The sequence below is a fragment of the Podarcis filfolensis genome, assembly GCF_964270895.1.
Source record: "Podarcis filfolensis genome assembly, chromosome: 8".
Taxonomy (NCBI): Eukaryota; Metazoa; Chordata; class Lepidosauria; order Squamata; family Lacertidae; genus Podarcis; species Podarcis filfolensis.
The window spans coordinates 1883709-1909547 of NC_139611.1; the positions used below are offsets into that span (position 1 = coordinate 1883709).

A 25839-nucleotide genomic window follows, 5' to 3' on the forward strand; every position below is an offset into this window, starting at 1 on the left:
CAGTTTACGTTGATCGCCACTGTCCTCCTTGCATTTCACTTCCCTCTGACCTCACGCCTCGGCACTTCCTGGCCATGCATAGAAGTGAGCATCGTTGCCGGCTTATGCTGTATCATAAATGTGCTGAAGCCTTCAGTTGTCATAAGACTCTTTGAGGTTATATGGAAAAGGCTGTGATGGTGGGGAAGGCAAGCCCAGCCAGCTGCAGTTTGCAGAGTCCCCTAGGGAGGCGGGTGGGTTGTCTATTGCATCCTGGGATTTGCAGCCCTGCCTGGGAAGGGACTGCTCTCAGCACAGACTGCCGTTCCCAGGATTTCTTTGGGTTTAAAGTGGTGCCTTAAATGCACGATGCGGATGTGGCCTTATTATGCACTCATTTTTTAATAAAATGAAAGCAGGGGACCTGAGGATTATGTCTGATGGCGAGTAGGGCTCCCCCACCCCCACCCCACAACAACCCACCAGCATTTAAAACAAAGGATCCTCGATCTCACATCAGATCTGGCCCGGGAGCGGAACAATCGCCCGGATAAACCGGGACACCGCCAGGGGAAGCTTCTTGGAGCAGCTTCCCTTGGCTGAGGTAGCCGCGCGGTGCAGCGGGCGCGCCGCCGGCTCCCTTCTATATATAACCTGCGCGCGCGGCTGCAGCCGACGCAGCGCCGAGCCCGCGCCTTCCCTCGCCCTTTCCGGGCCCGCGGAGCTCCCCTTCCCTTGGCTGGAGGGTCGTCCCTGGGCGCCAGCGGGGCCCTTGGGGCGTCTTTCCCACCCGCCATTCTCAACCTGTTAGGCGCTGGCTCCTCGGGGCCCCCCAGCACCAGCCCGTCGAGCCTGGCCGCTCTTCCACCCCGGGGCGGCTGCGGGCAGGATTGCAGGGGCTGGACTGGATTGCCCTCGGAGTCCCTTCTCACGCCACAGCTCTATGGGATCAGCGGATTTAGGGCGCCCAGCTTCTGCATAGGATGCGATCGCTCGCTGAGGCCCCTCCCCGTTGCAGAGGTTCAGCGGAAAGTGCCCCACCTTCGGCGCTGGGGGCCGGGATGAGACGTTGCCGCTCTTCGCTCTGCACTCTTCCAGCAAGTGGCTCCTTCAGAGCAGAGGCAGGTTGAGGGGAGAGTGGCCAGTTGGGTCTCGCTGGGTGCTGAGCTTTGGGGGGGGGGCACGACTCTTATTTAGGATGGAGTGAGAGAAGCAGGGAGAGGGTGAATGTTGAAGTCACACAGGGCAGTGTTGAAATCTGAGCCCCCAGGGTCTGCCCCTGTTCAGAGCCCTGGCCAAGCTTCCCTAACCTGGTGCCCTGCAGCGTTTCTGGACTGCAAGGCCCATCAGTCGAGAAGAAGCGATTTTGGTCCTTACTGCCCAACTGAGTGTCTGGTGAGCTTTGCAGGATGCTGTAGGGGCAGGAGCAGCGGAGTCGCTCATGATTTGGGGCAGGTGGCAGGTGTTAACTACAGCTACAGCCCTGTGGACATGTATGCACTAGTAAATTTCATCAAATCCAGTGGCCATTTGCAGGGCCGGCAAGGTGAGGCAACTGCCTGGGGGGGGCAGGATCCACAGGGGGGGGGCAGATCCCCATGTAGATCTTTACCCGCCCCCTTTGTTCTTGATATAGATCTTCACTCACCCCTTTTCTCCTGACCATTAACTTCTGAACAAACAGGCACCAGATTAGGTTGCAGGTGGCAGGAACTGTGTAGCTTCTATACCTAACCTGGAGCACTTTGCTCTGTGAAATGTCACTTTTTTGTGAAAAGGGCAATATGGATTTTCTGCCCCCCCCCCCAGTTGCTAAGAGCCAAGGCAAGAAGAAAAGGAAGATACAGGCAGGTAGAAACTAAGGGATAATGTGGCAATGCTTTTTTGCTGCAGTTGGTGAAGCTTAGAAGCTATCGCAGACATTGCTCCTGTGGGAGAGGGAGGGCAGCTGGGAAAGAAGGAGATAGAGTCATAGAATGGTAGAGTTGGAAGTGACCCTGAGGATTATCTAGTCCAACCCCTGCAATTCAGCTGCCCCATGTGAGGATTGAACCTGCAACCCAGGTATCATCAGCACCATGCTCTAATCGATTGAGCTATCCAGTGGTGGGGAGGAGCTATAGGAGCAGGTGTAGAGGCATTTTTCAGTCCAAGGGCCACAATCACTTCTGAGAAACCTTTTGGGGGCCACATGCCAGTGGTGGGCAGGACTAGAGGCAAAAGTGGGAGGAGCTACACATGTGAATTTTACCTTTGTACAGCAGGCTAGTTTCTATGCAAACACATCTGTCCTCTGTCCAGCAAGCAAAAAGTGTGGTCAAAGTTCAAAGGCCCATTTCAGGCAGGCAAAGGCACATCAAGTCTGGCAAGGGGCTTAGAAGGTTGCACTCAGCCCCCAAGACAGATGTTCCCCACCCCTCCTATAGAAGGCAAGTGACCATAAAAAGATAATTTTAAAAAGAAAGTCTAGGGGAATGGTGAGGGCATAGGGAAGGAAGAGAGGTACTGATAAATGTGGATCTGCAGAGATGAAGTAGTACTAAAATCCACAAACTGATTTGAAATAAAGCAAATATTTGGGTTTTAGGCCTCCCTTGGACTGATAAGTCATCAGAAAGAGCCCAAGTAGAATGTTGGGAATGTAGCTAAAGCTTTTGACTAGGGGAAGCAAGCTAGGGATAGCTGGGGATGAGATGGGGCAGAGAGAGAAGCAGGGAGAAGAGCAAGGCTGCAATAAGCGGATGCTGCAGGCAGATGAGGAGGCAGTGTTGGCAAAACTCCACTGGGGAGCCCTTACTGGAGCTACGTGCAGCACACCCTGTTCAAACCATCCCTAATAGCCTCTTTTACAAGTACTGAAGCGATACAGTCCACCCCACTCCTGTTTTGTAAAGAAATCAATAAGATCCTCTTGCAGCAGGAAACCAAAACTGTCTGAAAAACCTTTGCCTCTGCAATACACCTCTTGGCACCTGGGCAAACCAGACCCCCCCTACCTGAGCAGGCGGATATCAAGAGCAGTAATGCTACACTGGTCAGAACAAACTGCTGCTCAGGAGCAGTGGAGCATAGCAATTTTACACTCTCGATATCGTGTTCTTAAAGGGAAGCCCTTATTTAGACTGCAAAGCATCTTACTTCCCTTATTTCAAAATGTGGCTAAGGTGCCCCAGCTGTTTGTGGGCCACCCTGCTCCTTCTAAGTGCAGCCCTGAGCTTCTGCTCCAAAGTCCAGTCCTGACAGCACCACTGCAAACTGGCCTCTTGCAGCTACTATTGTCACTGCAGACTCTGAAAACAAACCCAAAAATATAAAACCCCATTTCAAATTCCAGTCAAGATTATGCAAATCAATGAACTGTACTATCATGGGTTGAAATGCACAAACATGTACAAGTAGAGAGGCTCCACACTCAACATGGTATTCTTGCAAGACTTGGAATCTTTATTGGAAAGTAGTACAATGTCAGGAATGGGTAATCAAGTTGTCTGTCTTCCACATGGAACAAAAATATTATAAGGTGATTCTGCACCAAGACCCAAACTGCCAGAGTTGAGCAGTACAGTGGTACCTCTAGTTGCAAACGGGATCCGTTCCGGAGGCCCGTTTGCAACATGAGCAGAACGCAGCCCGCAGCGGTGCGCCTGCGCACACGCAGGTCACGATTCACTGCTTCTGCGCATGTGTGTGACATCATTTGGCGCGTCTGCGCAAGTGCGAGCGGCGAAACCCGGAAGTAACCCTTTCCAGTACTTCCGGGTCGCTGCGGGATGCAACCTGAAAAAACGTATCATGAAGAAAACGTACTGCATTTAATATCTTGCATGTTTTGTTCTGCAAGTATACTATTTTTAATGAATTATTCTGGCACTGCTGTACTGGGAAGCCCAGTGACCGTTGAAGGCCAGCTGAAAGCCACCCCTTTGAACCTGTGGTTGCACCAAGCATTGTCCCCCCCACTTAAATAACATACTTGGCACCATACAAGCTAGAAGCCTGCTCTTAAAAATAGCAGAAAGCAAGATACACCAGAAGCCTAATTTCACTTTGCATTTTCGTGTTCCTTCCTGCAGAATACACTTGCAATGGGATGTAAGTATAAGGAGATAGGACTGCACGACCATGGCAGATCTGTGAGCAGCACATCACATATTTTGTCAAGAGATAACAAAATACTTAATACAAAATATCAAAATACTTAATAAAAAGCATCTGCACTGCTGAAATATTCTATGGCGTTAGCAATACCAGTATTAACAAGGGTGTCCCACATGGCCTTAAAGTGGCACTGTGCCAAGTCAATGGTCCACAAGATCCATGACTTGATCGTGGATGGAGGACTTGACCTGGCATGTGTAACGGAGACATGGTTGGATGAGGCGGATGAGCCTGTTCTTGCCACTGCTTGTCTGCCAGCCTTCTCTTACACACAGCATCCCAGGTCATGTGGGCGGGGAGGGGGGTTACAGCGATGTTTAGAAAGACACTGTTTTCTGAATGCTTGTTGTGGAAGCTGGGCCATAGGGGCAGTACCGGATTCCTTTTGGTGTACCGACCTCCCCGCTGCACCAAGGATTCCCTGCCTGAACTGCTTCAGGTCATGGAGGATGTTCTCCTGGAGACTCCTAGTTTGGTTGTCCTGAAGGGATTTTAACATCCATGCTGACACGACCTTACAAGGGGCCTCTTGGGACTTCATGGAAAACATGGCCTCCATGGGGCTATCCCTGAATAAGCCATGGACATGCCTTAGATCTGGTGTTCACTACTGTGGATGTGAGTGATCTGACACTAAGTTCCAGCATAACAAAAAAAGTACCATTGTCAGATCATTTCCTGGTGCATCTAGACTTCTCTGCAACCCTTCCCCTCTGCAGGGAGGTGGGACCGATTTGGATGGTCTGCCCCCACCACTTAATGGATCCAGATGGTTTCCAGAGGGTGGTAGGGGATGTCTTATCCCATGCTGATGGCCTTTCAGCTGACGCCCTGGTGGCCCACTGGAATGCAGAGTTAACCAGGATTATCCACTGTTTGGCTCCAAAGCACCCTCTCCAATTACAAGGAGCTCAGATGGTTCTCTGGTATTCCCCAGGACAGAGGGCGATGAAACAATTGCTGAGACGGCTAGAGTGGTGGAAAACTTAGTTCAAATCGGACTGAACATGGGTTGGAGCTCAACATCGAGCCTACCAAGTGGTGATGGCAACAGTGAAGATGTTCTTCACTACCTCCATTGCACTTGCAAAAAACAGTTCCATGAGACTTTTTCAGGTGGTTCATAGTTTAACAGAACCACGTTCACAATCCGGGTTCAGTAAGGACACCAAGATCTCCTGCTGTGTTAGCAGGGTCAGGGGGGAGAGTGCCAGCACTCTGTCCAGTTGCATGGGATCAGTTTCAACCTGTTACTTCCAAGGATGTGGACAGGCTGCTTGGGCAAGTGAAACCAACCACCTGTCTCCTTGATCCTTGCCCATCCTGGCTCATAAAAGCAAGCCAGGCAAGGCTGGGCAATGGGCTCCATGGGGTGGTGAACGTGAGGGAGTCTTCCCAGACCCACTTAAAGAAACAGTTATTAAATCACTTTTTAAAAAACCATCTTTGGACCCAGGACACTAAGGCCAGTTATCGCCCAGTCTCAAATCTTCCATTCCTGGGCAAGGTGATTGAGTGGGTGGTTGCGGAACTGCTCCAGGCACACCTGAAGGGTCTGACTACTTGAACCCCGTTTGTTGGGGGAGACCTAGGTTTTTTGGGGGGGGGAGTTATTTGTCCTGTCTTCATGCTTCTTATGATGGAGGACCACTGTAGCCACCCCCAACGACACGTTCTCAAGATGGAGGGTGAGGGAACAGCTGCAGTCGCCTGCGGTTCCTGCGCAATGTTTGCCATCTTGCCAAAGGTTGCAGGCAGCTTTACCTGCAGCAATTGCATGTTGATTGCCCTCTTAGAAGACAAAGTCCAGCAACTGGAGGAACGTGTAGCTACGCTCCAAAGAATTAGAGAGCTGGAGCTCTTCTTGGAAGCAACAGAGCACACCGTCTCCACCAAGGAGGAGACAGGGGACTCCCCTGAGAAGGAGGCTAGTTCACCAACACAGGAGCCAGATATATGGAGAAATGTGACTCAAAGAAGTAGGAGGCCCAGGGTTCGCTCTGATTGTTTAGAAATACACAATCGCTTTGAGGTCCTCTCCCCTAGCATGGAAGACGAAGAGCAGACTCCATTTGAGGATCTCTCCCTCATTACAGTCGATCAGGTATATGAAGATGAGCAGCAAAGTCAGTCCTCAGGGAATGTGCAGGCGACCTTGGAACGGACAGCTCACGGAAGAACCCCGACCAAACCTAAGAGGAGGCGTGTAGTGGTGATAGGGGATTCCCTACTGAGGGGAACAGAAGCAGTGATCTGTGGGCCTGACAAGATGTCTCGGGAAGTGTGCTGTCTCCCCAGGGCTAAGATCCAAGATGTAACTGAACGACTGCAAGGAATCATAAAACCCACCGACAAATACCCCTTCCTCTTGGTTCATGTGGGAACCAATGACACTGCAAGCAATAGCCTCCAGAAGACCAAAAGAGACTACGAGGCTCTGGGCAGGAAATTGAAGCAATTAAATGCACAAATTGTCATCTCATCTGTCCTCCCAGTTGAACGACGTGGCCGAGGGAGAGAGGGAAAAATAGTGGAAGTGAACAGCTGGCTTCGCAAATGGTGTAAACAGGAACGGTTTGGATTCTTAGATCACGGACTGCAGTTCCTTGAAGATGGACTTCTGGCAAGCGATGGGCTGCACCTCACAACGGTTGGAAGGAATGTTTTTGCCAAAAATCTCAGAAACCTCATCAGGAGGGCTTTAAACTGACTAATGTGGGGGAGGGAGACAGTGCTCCTGAAGGTAGGAGTCTATCAATTGATGAAGATGATCATCCAAATGTCATAGACCAAATGGAGCAAACAGCACGCAGACCTAGTGGTGGGAGGAAAAAATCCTTAAATAAGAGACACGGGGGAATGATTAATGGACTTCAATGTCTGCACACTAATGCGCAAAGCATGGGAAATAAACAAGATGAGCTTGAGCTCTTGGTACAGCAAACTAAATATGACATAATAGGCATCACTGAAACCTGGTGGGATAAGTCCCACAATTGGAATGTAATAATGGAGGGATACAATCTATTTCAGAGAAACAGACCAGACAAGAAAGGAGGAGGAGTGGCGTTATATGTCAGGGATGTGTATACCTGTGAAGAGATCCAAGATTTAGAACCTCAAAGCCAAAGTGAGAGCATTTGGGTCAAAATTAAGGGAGAGAAGAATAACAGTGACCTCATTGTGGGAGTTTACTATAGATCCCCAAGCTAAATGGAGGACATAGATGATGCCTTCCTTGAACAGATGGCCAAGCATGCAAAAGGAAGGGAGATAGTAGTAATGGGGGACTTCAATTACCCGGATACAAGAAAGAAGATTCCACCTAAACATTAGGAAGAACTTCCTGACAGTAAGAGCTGTTCGACAGTGGAATTTGCTGCCAAGGAGTGTGGTGGAGTCTCCTTCTTTGGAGGTCTTTAAGCAGAGGCTTGACAACCATATGTCAGGAGTGCTCTGATGGTGTTTCCTGCTTGGCAGGGGGTTGGACTCGATGGCCCTTGTGGTCTCTTCCAACTCTATGATTCTATGATTCTATGATTTGTTGGATGTCAAACTCAGCCAAGAGCATAAGGTCAAACAGATTCCTCACTGGCCTTGCAGACAACTTCATTGTCCAGAAAGTGGGAGAAGCAACAAGAGGAACAGCCATTTTAGATCTGGTCCTAACCAGTGTTGATGACCTGGTTAGTGGGGTAGAAGTGGAAGGATCATTAGGCGCGAGTGATCATGCTCTTCTGAAGTTTACTATACAGCGGAAAGGAGCAGCCAAGCATACTAGGACTCAATTTCTTGACTTTAAGAAAGCCGACTTCATAAAACTTAGGGAAGTGCTGGGTGAGATCCCATGGACAGTGATACTAAAAGGAAAGGGAGTTCATGATGGCTGGGAGTTTGTTAAGAGGGAGATAGTAAAAGCACAACTTCAGGCAATACCAATGAGACGGAAACATGGAAGGTGCCTAAAGAAGCCAGGGTGGCTATCTAAAGAACTTTTAACTGAGTTAAGATTCAAAAAGGATGTGTACAAAAAATGGAAAAGGGGGGAAACCACCAAAGAGGAATTCAAACAAATAGCCAGCACGTGTAGACATAAAGTCAGAAAAGCTAAAGCACAGAATGAACTCAGGCTTGCTAGAGAGGTTAAAAGCAACAAAAAAGGCTTTTATGTGTATGTTCGTAGCAAAAGGAAGAACAAAGAAACAGTGGGGTCACTCAGAGGAGAAGATGGTGAAATGCAAACAGGGGACACAGAAAGGGCTGAACTCCTCAATGCCTTCTTTGCCTCAGTCTTCTCCGATAAAGAAAACAATGCCCGACCTGAAGAATTTGGAGCAAATGGTTCAGCAGAGGAAACACAGCCCAGAATAACTAAGGAGATAGTACAAGAATACTTGGCTAGTTTAGATGTATTCAAGTCTCCAGGGCCAGATGAACTGCATCCAAGAGTATTAAAAGAACTGGCAGATGTGATCTCAGAACCACTGGCAGTCATCTTTGAGAATTCCTGGAGAACAGGCGAAGTCCCGGCAGACTGGAGGAGGGCAAATGTTGTCCCTATTTTCAAAAAGGGGGAAAGAGAGGACCCAAATCAGAGAGGGCCCAGTCAGTCTGACATCAATACCAGGGAAGATTCTGGAGCAGATCATTAAGCAAACAGTCTGTGAGCACTTAGAAAGGAATGCTGTGATCACCAATAGTCAGCATGGATTTCTGAAAAATAAGTCATGTCAGACTAACCTGATCTCGTTTTTTGACAGAATTACAAGCCTGGTAGATGAAGGGAATGCAGTGGATGTAGCCTACCTTGATTTCAGCAAGGCATTTGACAAGGTGCCCCATGATATTATTGTAAAGAAGCTGGTAAAATGCGGTCTTGACTATGCTACCACTCAGTGGATTTGTAACTGGCTGACTGACCAAACCCAAAGGGTGCTCATCAATGGTTCCTCTTCATCCTGGAGAAGAGTGACTAGTGGGGTGCCACAGGGTTCTGTCTTGGGCCTGGTCTTATTCAACATCTTTATCAATGACTTGGATGATGGACTCAAGGGCATCCTGATCAAATTTGCAGATGACACCAAACTGGGAGGGGTGGCTAACACCCCAGAGGACAGGATCACACTTCAAAACGACCTTGACAGATTAGAGAACTGGGCCAAAACAAACAAGATGAATTTTAACAGGGAGAAATGTAAAGTATTGCACTTGGGCAAAAAAAAAAAATGAGAGGCACAAATACAAGATGGGTGACCCCTGGCTTGAGAGCAGTACATGTGAAAAGGATCTAGGAGTCTTGGTTGACCACAAACTTGACATGAGCCAACAGTGTGACGCGGCAGCTAAAAAAGCCAATGCAATTCTGGGCTGCATCAATAGGAGTATAGCATCTAGATCAAGGGAAGTAATAGTGCCACTGTATTCTGCTCTGGTCAGACCTCACCTGGAGTACTGTGTCCAGTTCTGGGCACCACAGTTCAAGAAGGACACTGACAAACTGGAACGTGTCCAGAGGAGGGCAACCAAAATGGTCAAAGGCCTGGAAACGATGCCTTATGAGGAACGGCTAAGGGAGCTGGGCATGTTTAGCCTGGAGAAGAGGAGGTAAAGGGGTGATATGATAGCCATGTTCAAATATATAAAAGGATGTCACATAGAGGCGGGAGAAAGGTTGTTTTCTGCTGCTCCAGAGAAGCAGACACGGAGCAATGGATCCAAACTACAAGAAAGAAGATTCCACCTAAACATTAGGAAGAACTTCCTGACAGTAAGAGCTGTTCGACAGTGGAATTTGCTGTCAAGGAGTGTGGTGGAGTCTCCTTCTTTGGAGGTCTTTAAGCAGAGGCTTGACAACCATGTCAGGAGTGCTCTGATGGTGTTTCCTGCTTGGCAGGGGGTTGGACTCGATGGCCCTTGTGGTCTCTTCCAACTCTATGATTCTATGATTCAGTCAGTTTTCAGGCCCCATCATAGGATTGAAACCGCCATGGCCACACCGGTTGATGATCTCCGGCAGGGTAGGGACAAAGGTGAAAGCTGTTTCCTAGTTCTGCTGGATCTCTCAGCGGCCTTTGTTACCATCGACCATGACCTCCTTCTGGACCGTCTAGAGGAGCTGGGAGCACTGTTATACAGTGGTTCTGCTCCTTCCTCCTGGGCTCTCACTTGTGGGGTGCCTCAGGGTTCTGTCCTCTTCCCCATACTTTTTAACATTTATATGAAACTGCTGGGAGAGATCATTAGGGGGTCCGGGCTAAGCATTCACCAGTATGCAGATGATACCCAGCTCTACCTCATTTAAATCGAAACCAGTGAAGGCAGTGAACGTCCTGTGTGGGTATCTGGAGGTGATTGGGAGATGGATGGCAGTCAACAGATTGAGATTGAACCTCAACAAGACAGTACTGTTTCTGGGTGACAGGGGACAGGGAGGTGTGGGGCATTTCCTGGTCCTGAAAGGGATAACTGTGCTCCTGAAGGACCAGGTGCGCAGACTGGGAATTATTTTGGACTCACAGCTATCCATGGAGGTGCAGGTCAATTCTATGTCCATCTGGTACGCCAGCTGAAACCCTACCTGCTTGTGCCATGTCTCACCAGAGTGGTACATGCCTGGCTATCTCCCACTTAAGACTACTGCAATGCACGCTACATGGGGTTACCTTTGAAGGTGACTCAGAAACTACAACTAAACCAGAATGCGGTAGCTAGACTGGTGACTGGGAGCTGCTATAGGGACCATATTGTTGTTGTTTAGTCGTTTAGTCGTGACCGACTCTTCGTGACCCCATGGACCAGAGCACCCCAGGCACTCCTGTCTTCCACCGCCTCCCGCAGTTTGGTCAGGCTCATGTTTGTAGCTTCGAGAACACTGTCCAACCATCTTGTCCTCTGTCGTCCCCTTCTCCTTGTGCCCTCCATCTTTCCAAACATCAGGGTCTTTTACACTGGTCCTAAAAGATCTAAACTGGCTCCCAGTACGTTTCTAAGCACAATTCAGTGTTGGTGCTGACTTTTAAAGCCCTAAATGGCTTTGGCCCTGTATACCTGAAGGAGCGTCTCCACCACCATCATTTAGCCTGAGGTCCAGCTCCGAGGGCCTTCTGGCGGTTCCCTCACTGCGAGAAGCGAGGTTACAGGGAACCAGGCAGAGGGCCTCCTCGGTAGTGGAGCCTGTCCTGTGGAACGCCCTCCCATCAGATGTCAAGGAAACAAACTATCTGACTTTTAGAAGACATCTGAAGGCAACCCTGTATTGGGAAGTTTTTTATGTCTAATGTTTTACTGTGTCTGATGTTTTAATTTTGCACATTGTGAGAAGCTTATGCAGATCTCCCAGTTGTAGGCTTTCTTCCAGTAGGAGCCAACTAACAGTTAAGAGGCTACATACTCCAGAAGGGTGGATTTTTGGGTTTAAATCCAAGCTCAGGGAAAGAATCACAAGCCTCAGTTCTATGGCTCTAAAGTGCTGTGAAACTGTCATCACACACACAACGCACTACTCTCTCTTGGGGTGGCCAGATTACGATAATAAAAAGTAACACCTTCTTTCTTTGGATGAATATTTTAATATTTGTATCATTTTAGTGAACATATGTATATGTTGTATTTTGTTCTTGAAAATTGCTCCAGGGTGCCTCTGGATGTGTGCAGTGATATACAAATAAAATAGCCTAGCATTCACAGACAGCAGTTGGCAAAACATGGTATCCATATAGGAGTTCAAGCTTCTCCCTGCTCCCTTGCCCTCCCTGCCCCACTCCAGGAATTCATCTTCAGTCCCTGAGATCCATCAGGATTTATAGAATCTTGCTTCTTGTTTGGTATACTTCCCTACTTGGATATTTTCCACTCATTCAAACAGGCAACGCTTTGCCACAGGCCCATCAACTCATGACACATCTAACATAGCTCCAGGGTAATAAATGATTAATTTTCAATTGCATCACAAAAATACATGATTTCCCACTACATAAAAAAACCCAGAGACAGAGGTACATGTTCATTCACTTTTCCGCATACTTTTATTTGTTACAAACATACATTTTTTTAAATATAGACTGTAAAACTCCATTTGCAAAAACCTGTTATGGTAAGGAGTGCTCAACTAGCATGAGGAGTTCTTAATGTCGTTTGGACTGGTTTGTTGTTGTTTTGCTAGTCAGCTAGTGGTAAATCCAGGACCTGCCTTTGTTTGACAGCAGCCTGTAGTGTCTGGCTGCATCTGCATTGCTCTTTAAAAGCAGTCCTGCCAGCCCCCCTCCCCAAAAGGGAAATCAGAATCTCGGCTTCAGCCAACAGGCAGCAAGACAAATAGGCAGCTCTTTGCCCTGGGACTGTAAATACTTTCCAGCGCTCTGCTTAATGGGTGAGAAAGGAATATTTCTGAATGGGTGCTGCACTTTTAAAACATCTCTGTATGCTTGAAACTGCACCACGCAGCTGTTTGTGTTTGTTTTGCCAGTTAAAGTGCATTTAATTTTTTTTATATAAAAAAATAAACAAGAGGAATAAACTTTATTCTTTAATTAAGGTACTTAAAAGTGAACTTTTTGGTCTCTCAGCAGATATTCCTGAAATCAGATCTATTTTACTACAAATTAACTTCTAGCATTTATATAATATATTTATAGAGGGGGAGTTTTTTTAAAATATATAGATATATATAGAGAGATAGATATAAAATTAGAGCTACTTTTGCATTTACTATCTAGCAGAGAAACATGTTTTTATAAATACATACACATGTACACAGACATTTCTTTCTATGTATACAATGTACAAACGTGTATATTTACATATGGGCTGATTACATCCATATATGATCAATTATCACTTACACAAGTTTTTCTCAACTTTATACCAAATTAAAATATTTGCTCACTACTGAAATTGTACATTCAGCCCAGCAAAACCTCCACTTCCCAAGGGCAACAATTCTGCACCACCCTGCCCTTTCTTTCTAATCCTGCATATCACTTTTGACAAATCTGTTAGCATCAAATTGAGCAACAGATACTGTAGTATCTGTAGTAAGCAATACCTCTAACTGGAAGAGGCAGCTGACTGCTGCACCCTCTGCTGGAAAAGGACTTTGGTGGCTACGCCAGCAAGCACAGCAGCGGGGGCACTATCCATTCATTTCAATGGAAGACCTGTGCTTGCAAAATCCACCTGCAGTGCAAAGGTTAATTCAATGAGGCAATGAGAAAGAGCAAGAGACTTGGAAACCAGATTATGAGTGTTTGTTCCACCAGTCTTGGCAAAACATGGAAGACTACCAGCACCAACTGGTAACATAACATGGGGAAAAATAAGCTACCTACAGTACGGGCTGCAACTGCTCAACATTTGCTTGACTTTCAAACATATCACCTCCTCAGAGAACCTGCTTCACATAGGGTTTTGCCTGCCTTGAGCATCTGCTGCAACCTGTGCACTGCAGAAGATTCTACGGTATGTTCAAATACGGGCACTGATCAGACCTCTCACCAAGAAAGGTTATGTTCCAAAATGCCCTAACCTTCCTGTGCAGCTGGACATTGAGACAGCGGACAAAGTCTTCTCACTGAGGAACTTGATAGGCTTCTGTGGAACCACAGCATTCTTAGTAGCATGAAAATCACTGAATGCAGCTTCAGCAATCTAGACTAACACATTTCCTCTTAATAATAGGCCAGCAAGGATGATGTGAAAGTGCTGGAGGGAAAGGTAACATGGAGAGCTGCTCAGATTATTGCCCAATGTTATTATTGGGCCAATGACCTGCCTTCTCCTAATGGGCCCATCTCTACAAATGTTGGTAAGGTTAAAATATTCACAGCACATGTAAGCTAGGAGATAACTGGCTAACTCGCTTATCATGGTTCTTTACATTTGAGCATGCCTGAGTCAACAGCTCCAATTCTGAAGAGGGGCAGTGTGAAGAAACAAGAAGATTAAGCTATATTCTTGTAAATCCCACATGCATTCAAATATGGGATTTTCTAACCAGATGGGCCTTTCAACACAGAAAAAGCAGGGCAGGAAATTAAACATATTGTCTTGGAAGCCTGCCTGGGTTAAAATGGTGCACAGTGACTGCTGTTTTAAATTATGTCCTCTGCAAGTCTTAAAGACAGTTTACCTTGGCTACACAAAGCAGTGATAGGCCAGGAGTGGGGGAAGCAGCAGTAAGCTTTCCTGTACATTTACAATAGCTTTGACAAACTTGTACTTCTTTGCTGTGGGCCGCTTACTTTGTATGTATGTGTATATGTACCTATACACACACACACAGTACATTATGAGATTAAGGCTACATAGCAGCTTATTACAAAATGGCTTTGACAAAGCACACTTAACCTTCCCTTCACGGAATTTAAGAGACAAAATTGTGTTGGTATTTCTATATTTCTAGTAGACATTGAAACCTTGAGCTCTCCCCCACTCTTCCCCTTGTCAGATTAAAAAAAAGAGGAGCTGGAGTGAGAAGGCTAGCAAAAAAAAATTCATGGTAATTACTGATTAGAAATCAGTTATTAAACATCCTGGAACATTCTTCTTTCCTTAGGTGAGCATTTTTGGCAAGTTAATGATTCTCATGCTCAAAAAATTGGGCGATGGTAGAACAGTTATTCTCTAAAGACTCTGGGAACAGTCCCATAGACTTTAGTTGTGCTGCTCTGAAGTCTACAACTTAGTTCTCCTCTGTCAAATCAGATACGAGCAAATTTACACAACTGGCCTTAATTATACTGCTGCAAGTTGAATATGAGAGGCTGGGACCCAAAGAAACACTTTCACTGTGCCCAATGGAATAGTACACAGCCAGTGAAATTTTGGGCTGTTCGCATCTGAAGAGATCCCCCATGCTACTAACTGCTTTTGAAGCTCCTCCTTAAGAACCACAAGACCACCCCCACCTCAAGCACACCCAGCCAGCAATTCAGTTCTTTAGAGCCCAGCGACTGTGTTATTGCTTACTCCCTACAACTATGCAAAATACCTGCTGTTTGTGTGACTTGACCATAATGTTGGGATTTTATTTTATTAAAAAGGAAAATTTTACTCCACCATATACTACACCAACCTCATTATATTAAGATGGAGTTAGTCTAACACCACTGCAGATTAACTGTCATTCTACAGGTAGGAGAGGTAGCAGCTCATGGCCACATTCACAGGTTTGAATGTCTGCTTCCAATATTAAACTTCTCTGGAACCTTACACGAAACAGCTGTTATGCTTCAGCCACGTGCTTTCCTCTCACAATACCTCAATAAAGCAATCTGTCAGTCTTAATTCTTTTTAACTCTTCCTCTGTTGGCTAAAAACTACAAAGTGCAAAAGATGAGGTTCCTGAGAACCTGCAAGAGGGAGGAAGGAATCTTTTTTACTACAACCAGTCTTACCTTACCTTAGCCAAACTCCATCAACCTAATAAATCAAACCCAAGTATGCAATTTTAAGAAGTAAATGCCACCTGACAATTAAGATGATCTGGCTAATGCTCAAGCACAACAAATTGCTACAGTAATTTTGCTGACACTGAATTACCATAAGCACCATTGCTGGACAAGAGGCAAGCTTTCTAAATACCTCTAGCACACCTGGAATCAGACTATCAAGAACATGGGGGAAGGAAGCTACCATGAAGAGTATGTATTTACATCGCAAATTCATGAGTGAACAAATAATCAAGAAATACATAATAAGAGACCTGCCACTACCAGTTTGGCATTCAGAAAGCATTTTAAGGTTTGAGCTGCAGAAGACTGGTCTGAGTGCAATAGCTCAAAGCATATAGGTCTAAACTGGTTTAATCATCATTCCCTCTCAGTGAGAGTCTACAAATCTCCCAGCACTCTCATCAAACTAATGTTTCCTTGAGGAAAGTCTTTATATTCTTCTGGTATAAAATGATTCAGATTTGTAGCATAGGTAAGCTCTAAGCTAAGGGTTCTGCTGGGTAATATTAAATTGCCTACACAATGTTTCCAGAAATAATTTTGAATAATGCATATTAAAAGCATCAGGGTCCATTAAGTTTTAAATATTTAGCCTCAAGTAGATTGGTAATCCCCATTACACTATCCCTTTAAAAAACTAAATTTGTTTCATAGCAAACATACTTCAATACATTTACCATTTTACCAAAGGAAGCATATCAACAACATGTTTACCAAGAACTACGTAGTATTAGAATAATTTTGAAGCCAAAAAGTGCCACTTTTAAAGGGAAAAACTAAGTTTTCCTCCCTTCCACTAAGTTAAGAGTCAAGGCCACAAGTTTATTTATTTTTAAATAATAACTGAATATCTGCTGAGAGATTAAATTGTGCATCAGATAAAGTACCATAATCTTTCTGTTAAAACATTGAGATGTCCATGCATGTTTATGCACTGAACAGTTTTCCACCAAAATCACAAAACTGCTGCCCTCACAAGTGAAAAGTAGCCTGAGTTAGTCACTTTTCCAATGTCCCCTTTAATGATAGGAACAGATCACAAACCATCCTCAGCTATTCCAATACCTGAAGCGTGCAGTCAACGATGGGACCACTCAATATGAGGGTTTATTGTAACCTGCATCTTGTGCCCATTATCCTGAAAATTGTAAGCCAGGGCATGATAAGAATGTGTGTTTTTGGGGAGAGAAACTGAAGCAGAAGCTTGAATCTTAATTTATTTTTAAAAAGATCTGTGGTTGCAGAGCGGATTCCAGGGTAAGCAACAGTGACTGCTTTTTATTTGAGGAAAAAAGAAAAAGCATTCAGTGTTAGGTCTGCAACCGCTCTGCAGCAGACAGCTATGAAAAGAAGAACAAGAACCCGTAACTAGATGTGAGCTAAAGATACGGGTGTTTATACCTGTATGCCTCAAATATTTACAATTTTTGGTGCTATACAAGATTTACATTTTGTTTTGTACAGCAGATGCATCACTCCAAGGACAGTAGAAGTCTAGAAATGTTGGATATGCAGAACTCCACAGGGAGGTTTGCCCATTTCCCCCTCACACAGAACCGACATTTTTAAGACAACAGTGTGATCCACAAGCCACATAACTCAACATACCTGAACGTGTGACAGCTAAACTCCAGTAAATTTATGGAATTAAGCTATTTTAAGCACAGATATGCCAGACGGCAGCTTGTAAACTGCACTGAGGTACTGTCAATGTTGCTGCAGAAAAATTCAAAGATACAATTTAACTGCAGCACCAAGAATGGGGAAGCCTTTACCCAAATTGACATTTAAGCACAAGAATATAAACAGGAATAACAAGATCATTCATCTGAGATGTAATCCAGGCAGTACATTTTTTCCCCAACATGGCTGAATATCCCTATCACATGAACAGAAGCTACTCTGAACAGGGACAAGTCTGCCTACTTAGAATTTGCAGAGACCAATTGTTGAGACAAAACTACTAGGCTTAGAGAGCAGTGTGATTTTTCTTTTAAAGGCGCAGTTTGTACAAAGTGCACACATGTGTGCAAGGGGGGGGGGTGAGATTTCTAACAGTTATCCCTACACCAAATAGGATTCATCTTTCATTAGAGGCCAATCAATGCTTCCAAGTGACCCTTAAACAATACAGTATTTGCAATCTCCACTATTTTAATCACAGAAGTCCCAAATTTTACAACAGGGAGGAGAGGTTCAAAGCTCTACAGATGCCAGGCAAGCCCCCTTCCCCCACTCTCAGAGTTCTATGGATTTTCCTCTGTAAACCCCTGCACCTAACAAGGGCTTGTGCCACCAGACTAATTTTCCTATAGCATGAGGCTTGGCCGTTAACCTGCTATGGTGAGATAACCTCAGTATTACTCAAAACATTTAAAATCTTACCATTTATACTTAAGCTGGACACAAGCATGCCCAGTATTTTCACTGAGACTCTCCTACTGACACACTGCATTGTCACCACCTACATACCTTGGAGGGTCATGTGTCAATCTGTGTACCCAATATACAATGCTTTAACTGGTCTAATGACTACAGAAGATTTTTTTCTGGTTGCCAAAACAACACCATATATGGCAGCATTCTTGGCATACAACTGATATATGCTTCTGTCTACTTCCACATACTTCCTAGACAGCTAATTATAGCATATGTAGCCACTGGCCAGGGACAGTCAAACCCTGTCACTACCACGTAATACAAAGGTAAGACTAGTTACTGCAATTCAGCCAAAAAAAAAAAAAATTCTCCTGAAAAGGAGAGGTACTGCATTTTAATTGGCTCACAGCAGCTGAGCAACAAAAGGGAAAAAAAAACCAATTACCACTGAAGCAACAAAACATTGTTGGTCTATACAAGTATTGTACATTGGTTTAAAATGAGTGAAGAGTTACAGCAATATACACCAAGCATCTGCAGCCTCAATTTTCATTGCTGCCTAGAGCTCTAATTAGTTGAGTAGAGTTTTCTGCAATCCTAGAGGGCTGTGGTATCCCAGTTAACCTGCTGAAACTTTTGTTGGTGAAAGTTGTTCTCCGGAGCAAAGAACTACATACATTTGAACAAAAATACATAGGTAGATACAGCAGGACATTATTGAAAACAGCTGCCTTGGAGAGTACAAAATACAGTACGAGTATACGGATGTAATTAAAACATCAAGAAATACTATTGCTCCCATTACAATTCAGGAAACAAGTTCTTTGCGACGGAGAAAAATGGAAAGAAAGATTTCTTCAAAAATACAATAAAAATATCTACTGTGGACACTGGGAATAAAGAAATATCTTTGAAAATAAACAATTATATGTGTGGCTGAACATCTTGTGGTAAACTATTCTGACATTATTTGCAGATCTTTATAATAGCTATAGTAAAACCAATTAATTTTTTTAAAGAAAATTCCTGCAAATTCCCCACTACAGTGACAACCGTGTGAAGAAATGCCTTTTATGTCTCCTTGCTTTCTAATAAATACAAAACAAAGATAGTATAGATAAGAGTAATACCAAAATAAGGTAATAAGGGTATGCAATAAATTAAAAAGGCAGCTCAAATAAAGGACAGGCATGCACAATTAAAAAAGATTGTAGAGGAAGGTTTACCTGCCTCTCCTAAGATGTTGCACAAATAATACCTGAAACTTTGTAGTGAACAGTACACTTCCATTCAATTCAAAGTTGCCAGTATAGAATGTATCTAAAAACACTTTTGGAGGGAATAGGTCTGACTTCATTTGTTTTAAAAAAATATCATTTTAGATTAAGAATCCATTCAAAATATAGATGAGGCAATTATTTGGGTGGAGACACCCAACTTTGTTTGGAAAGGACAGCTGGATAAATTGGCAGTAGCCAGTCTATAATAAAATGTGAAGATGGTAAAACGCTGCTAGGGAACGTTCAGTCACAGATCTTTTGTGGGGTTGTTTCTGCTCCTTTTTAGTGATGGATATCAAGCTCCAACTGGACATGCATTGCTCTGAACAATCCATCCCATCAATTCATTCTTGCCAACTCTGCTGTTAACATAATGTGAGGTACTGAGAAAATGGATAGTTCTCTTTTTGTTAAAAAAAAAATCTTGTTAAAAGAATAACTGATGCTGGACTTCTGGACCTGAGGTTCTTGGTGTCTGTGTTCACGTCCACTAGTTTGCACGATGAAAGAAGCCTTCCATTTTCCTACATGGTTCTTTTCACAGACCTGTAGCCACACAGTCCCTTTGCCAAATTACAATTTCAAGATTTTGCTTTTTAAAAAACCAGCTACAGATTTCACTTCTTTGACCAGATCATCTTTTGAAGTCAGCAGAAAGACAGCTCCAGTTTCCACCTCCTATTAAAGCCATTTGCTTTCACCTTATTTGGAGAGAAGGGGAAGAACTTTAGCGAGCAGCGACCAGTCCACTCTGCATGCCTTGTGCTTTATGCCTGTTTTTCTTTAATCTACCTGTTTGCAACCCCCATTAAAAAAAGAAAAATGAAATACCATTTAAGATCTTTAGAACCTGCCAGCTTTAAAGTAATTCACTTATCAATTCCAGTTCAGGCACCTGGAGCTTAGCAATTTGCACCCCCAAAATAAAACAAACAATTCTGCAAAGGGGGGAAAAAAGACAACAATGGACATTGGTCCAGATACAGGCTCCCCCCACCCAATTACCTTTCTGAAAAGGTATTTTGAGTTGGTTGCTTCTTTCCCCTGCCCACCTGCTATGTCCCCTTCCCCGACCCATTTGAATCCCCATTTTCTGCTGGTCTAAGTCCATGATTGATCTTTACGACTTTCCCCATTGGGATCTGCACCCCCCTCAAAATAAGCCCCATGCCCCCACTGATTTGGACAGCGGTGGTAGCTTCTCCCCTTCCTTCAAACAATGCTCAGTGGCCTTTTATTCTCCAGAATGCTGGTTTCAAGAGTAGAGGGGCACCATCTCAGAAATGCAAGAGTGAAGGGTCTGGGTGGAAGTGAAAGAGAGAGTCAAGATCCAAGTAACAATTCTCCCTCCCTTCCTCCCAAATAAAACATCTCAGCCATTCGGTAGAGGAGACGACTTGGAAGGCAGGGCAGATTTAGATGGCAGAGATCCCCTTCTCTCCGCCACGGGCTAAGGTTGAGGTTAACTGAGGCCACAAAGATTCCTCTCTGCAGGGGAGGCAATGATGACGGTGAAGCCCAACAGATGCTGTATCCCTGGGAAAAATAAAAGGGTCACAGAGATAGAGATCAGGAGGGCGCTCCAGAAGTGGTGCAGGCCGGGGGTGTATGCAGGTAATCTCGAAGCTTGCTCTCTCCCGTGACAGAAGAATGCGTGTGAGGTGGGGAGGACGCTTGGGGCCAGGTTTCCCTCCCTGCTCCACCCAGTCCCGTACTCCATGGCAACCTCCCGGCCGGCGCGGAAGGTGGCTGAGGCGAGGAGAAGGGGGTTGTCAGAAGCAAGGGGGCGACGGGGAGGAGGCGGCCGGGGAGGAGGAGGAGGAGGAGGAGGGGAGAGGCTCAGTCGTCGTCTACATCGTCTCCGTCGGAATCGTCGCCGGCTCCGCTGCCGCTCCCCGGCCCGGCCGGCCCGGCTCGTCGGTCGTACAGCTTGTCCCGCTGGCGCTCCTGGATGTCTCGCATCTCGTCGGCGTAGCGGCAGAAGGCGCCGCCGAACTTGGCCCAGGCCTTGTAGGGCACCGTGATGGCGTTGCGGTAGGAAGGCTTCACCTCGCTGACGCGCAGGAAGACGCCGTACTTGTTGCAGCCCACGTCGAAGAAGAAGCGCTTCGAGTCCACCGTGATGGAGGTGCCTTCGGGGAGCTCGCCGTACAGGCCGCCCCCGCCGCCGCCGGGGCCCCCGCCGCCGCCGCCGCCCAGCTCGTCCTCGTCGGCGCCGTAGTCGTCGATCAGCTTGGCCAGCGCGTCGCGGAACTCGATCAGGCCCTGCGCCGGCAGCGCGATGGTCTGGCCGCTCTGCAGGCCCGGCGGGCCCCCGGGGAAGCCCGGCCCTCCGCCGCCGCCGCCCCCGCCGCCCGGCCCGCGGTTGATGGTCTGGCGGATGCGCAGGAAGCGGCCGCGCTGGTTCTCCTTCAGGTCCAGGTAGTACTTGCGGTTCTCGCGCACCAGGAACTCGCTCTTGAGGGCCCGCCGGGGCCCCGCGCCGCCGCCGCCGCTGCCGTCCTCCCCGCCGGGCGAGGCCTGCGCCAGCTGCTCGGGGCTGCTGGGCCCCAGCTGCGCGTAGTGCTCGATGAAGTCGCCCAGGTAGTCCCGGAACTCGGCGGCCACCGCCATGGAGAGCGTGAGGCGGCTCTTGGAGCCCCCCGCGCCCACCTCCGCGATCTTCAGGAAGCGGCCCTTGGCGTTCTGCTTCACGTCCAGGTAGAAGCGCTTGTTCTGGATGTCCAGGCGCTTCGAGGCCAGCTCCTGCGTCTCCTGCTCCGGGCCGGGGCCGCCCCCGCCGCGGTGTCCCTGGAAGCCGCCGCCGCCTCCCCCTCCTCCTCCGCCGCCGCCGCCACTGCCGCTCCCGCTGCCCCCTCGCTCGCTCCCGCTGTCGCCATCCGCCATCTTCTCCTTCCTCGGGTTCCTTCTGCCGCCGTCAGGCCCAGCCTGCCTTCCGCCCGTCCGGCTCTCCGCCGCCTTCTCCTCCTCCGCACGCGCGCGCGCGCACACACACACACACTCGCGCAGGCGCGCGCCTTCCTCGCCCGCTCGCTCGCCCGCTCTCTGCCGCTCTCTCTCTCCCGCTCTCCCTCACACGCACTTCGCTCCCTCAGGCCGCCTCCCCTTCCGCCGCCGCCGCCCGCCCCGCCTGCAGCGCCAATGCCCACTTCCGGGGACGCGCAGACGGACCGAGTCCAGGGAGGATCCACAACCGGAAGTCAGCGGCGTTCCACGCTAAGCCCCGCCTCCCCCGAAGAAGCCAGCGGGAGGGAGAGAAGGAGCGCGAAGCTTTTTCCGCCGCCTCTGGCGCCTGCGCACGCCCTCTCGCCTGCCCCCCCCCCCCGCGACAAGGGCCAGGCCCAGCGGGCGGCCCGTGAGGAGCCCCCTCGCCCGCCCCCCCTCGCAGGCCTAAGAAGCGCAAGACCCCTTTTTTGTGGGCGGGGGGGGGAGTAAAGGCGGGACTTGCACGTAAGCATGTGCAGAGTTCCCTGCACTCTGGAGTCCGGCTCTCATAAAACATTGGGGGGGGGGGCAGTTGAGCCCCAGCCTGCACAACCCGTCACAAGATGTGGCGCACGCGCACCAGTGGAGTGGCAAAGCCCCTCAAGGGGGGGGGCACCGATGATCTTGCGCTCTGGCACTCGATCCCGGTGTCCCGTTGCGCCAGAAGCGGTTTAGTCCTGCTGGCCAGATGACCCGGAAAGCTGTCTGTGGACAACCGCGGGCTCCCTCAGCCTAGAAAGCGAGATGAGCGCCAGAACCCCAGAGTCGCCTTGGACTGGACTTGGACTTAACCATCCAGGGTTCCTTTACCTTTACGCTTCAAATATTTTATGGGGGGCAAAGGGACCTCGGCCCCTAGCAGTTGGCTCCTGCGCTCTCAGCTAAATCAGAGAATGGCAGAGTTGGAAGGGACCACCTTTTAAATAAAACACAGAGCCAAGGAAATTCATGCAAGTCCAGCATTCAGGAGGGACCTGGCATTTATTTCAGCTGTACCAGCGCTTAGAGGAGCATCAGAACAAAGGTTTTATAGGCACAGCGCAAAAAGAGTCATTAAACATCAAACATTCTACATACATGGAGAAAGGTTACAAATCAAGAGAGAGGAAGAGACAGGGCTCCACCCTGGGATCAACTTCCTTGGGGTGTTCCAAAACATGTGGTCTTGGCTTACAACTTATCGGACGGTTGTCAAGGCAACCAGACCTTCAGTGGGGCTGTTGACAGTCCTTTCCCATATCTGGAATCTTTCAAGGAGATGTCCGTGCTAACTCACAACAGACAGAGGAAACGATCCTGCCATTTGTACCACTTTCAGGGTCAGACAGGAGAGATGGAATGCAGCGTAGGAGGGAGGCAAGAGAGAGTCACAACATGCAGGAATCATCCATGGATGCACGCTAGCCAAAGGCTGAATGCAATTAATACTGGAAATCAAACAAATCTACACCCTGGGTCTCTAATTCTTATATTAGGACCCCCTAGGGTCATCTAGTCCAACCTCTGCAGAAATCTCAGCTAGATCATCCGTTACTGATGGCCATCAAATCTCTGCTTAAAAACAATCAAGAAAGAGGGTCCACCCCCCCCCCAGGGAATCCAATCCTGATGTTTAATTGGAATCTCCTTTCTTCTAACTTGAATCCGTTGGTTCAGGTCCTATTCTCCAGAGCAGGAGAAAACAAACATGCTCCATCCATGTGACAGCCCGTGAGCTATTTGAAGATATCAATCATATCTCCTCTCAGTCTCCTCTTTCCCAGGCTAAACATATCCACCTCCTTCAACCGTTCCTCATAAGGCTTGGTTTCCAGACCCTGGATCCTCTTGGTCGCCCTCCTCTGCCCACCTTCCACCTTGTCAATACTATCCTTCTTAAACTGTGGCACCAAGGACTGGACACAGGACTCCAGGTGTGGTCTGACCAAATATGCCCAAGGTTGCCACCTGAAGGGTGGTTTATTCCCACCCCTACCCCCCAATACCTTTTAAAAATGCTAGCTATCCTGGGTAGCAAACATTGGCTGGAAGCCAGAGGAAGAGGAAGGAAGAGGGAAAACAACAGGTACAGTAGTGAAGCCATGGAGCTGTAGAAAGGAGCAGCCAAGAAAAGGGCAGGAGACAGGCTTCATGTGCCACTTAGGAACAGCAGGATCTGTCAGTTATTGGCATAAAAGAAAGGAACTTTGGAGGCTGGAGGTATGTTGACCGGAAAGGCAAGGGTGCATAGACATGTCCACTGCCCAAATGGCCAGATGCAGCCCCCAGCTCCCATTAGCCTTGGTCAGCCTGGCCAGTAGTCGGGATGATGGGAGCTGTATTCCAGCAACTCTAGAGGGGCGCATCCTTACGCTAAGAGATGCATAGAAGGGAAAGCAGCCAGGTGCAGATTCTTCTGTCCGGGCACTGCTGTAATAGTTGGAGGGAACCCACACAGGATGACATTTTCCCTCTGCAACTCTTACAAGGTCTCTCCGGACCTGGAAAAGCCAAGAAGGCAGCAAATGCAGAAAGGAAGAAATTCAAACCAGTTAGTAGAATCTAACAAGCCTAATAAGGAGGCAAGGTTAAAATGAACCCTGGGCTAAGCTTCCATCTGTAGGGCATAAGAGAAACCAGCATGGAGGTCTTGGAACCAGCCAGGTCTTGTGTGTATGTGTGTGCAGGCAGGTTTTCATGATGGCTGCATCTGCATCCTTCCCCTATATTGAAGCTTAAGAAGCCAAATCAACTTCAGATATTCCCTTTTCCAAGACCTCGATTTTTAGATCTGCAGAATCAATTACTGAATAATATTTTTTCTTTGTGAAAATGAAGACTTGCTGGCAAGGAATTTGTTTCAGTTGTGCTCAGCTCAGAGAGAGGATTTAAGTGCTGGCTGGATAATGTAATTCGTGTTCCCAACACACAGTAAGATCACTTTCCCCAGCTGCCCTGCTTACAGAGGGCAAAGCAGGTCATCGAGGGCTCTTCATTTGTGCCACATCCTATTCCCAGCTTTCAAGGGTCGACAGGATTGTGACTAGTCCTGAAAAAAGAGACATGACCCAGAGTGGCTGCCAATCTCCTTGTCTGGGAATGCTAACAGGTTGCATATCTTTGTTAGCTGAGGTGCTTAACAGGAACTGATATATTAATAATGTCCACGTTATAGGATTCAATGGTCTTGGGAGACCTCTGCTGGTAAAATCATGAAATGGCAAGTTTTGGTTTTCAGAACCTCTCTGGATGGTCATTTTATTGCACGTTCATTATTATTTCTGCTCATGATGCTATTGGGGTAGTCACATGTGACTCTACTTGTTTGTGCCTTCAAAAGTTTTGGGGTTGGTCACACTGCTTCCTTTACAATCAGTGTATATCCTGTATCTTCCTGAGGAAATCCCACAACTTTTTAATACCACAAATGTTTGTTCTCTATACTGTAGTTCCTTATAGTTGTTGCTCTATAGTGTTTCCAGACAGCACTAATTATTGTGTCACTATTATTGTGTCAAGAACACCCTAGTGGTTTATGAGAGGGCTTCTCAATGAGAAGATCAATAATGGGGGACAATATTTCTTGAAGGAAAGCTTGCCCACCTCTGCATAAGCTCCCTTTCTACTAC

At 47.1% G+C, this 25839-nt stretch overlaps 2 protein-coding genes across 2 annotated transcripts; one reads left to right on the forward strand and one right to left on the reverse strand.

Moving 5' to 3' along the window:
- The first annotated feature begins 5736 nt into the window (after nt 1-5736).
- LOC310769277 (uncharacterized protein) lies at nt 5737-10085 on the forward strand. The gene is made up of 2 exons (XM_083628279.1): nt 5737-6886; nt 8998-10085. Exon 1 carries the CDS (start codon nt 5765-5767, stop codon nt 6845-6847), a length of 1083 nt encoding a protein of 360 aa, XP_083484405.1. The 5' UTR covers nt 5737-5764; the 3' UTR covers nt 6848-6886; nt 8998-10085.
- A 2047-nt stretch (nt 10086-12132) lies between these two features.
- Nucleotides 12133-22267, reverse strand: PURB (purine rich element binding protein B). Its single transcript, XM_083629613.1, has one exon. The coding sequence runs from the start codon at nt 22130-22132 to the stop codon at nt 21086-21088; it is 1047 nt and encodes a 348-aa protein (XP_083485739.1). The 5' UTR covers nt 22133-22267; the 3' UTR covers nt 12133-21085.
- Nucleotides 22268-25839: the final 3572 nt, after the last annotated feature.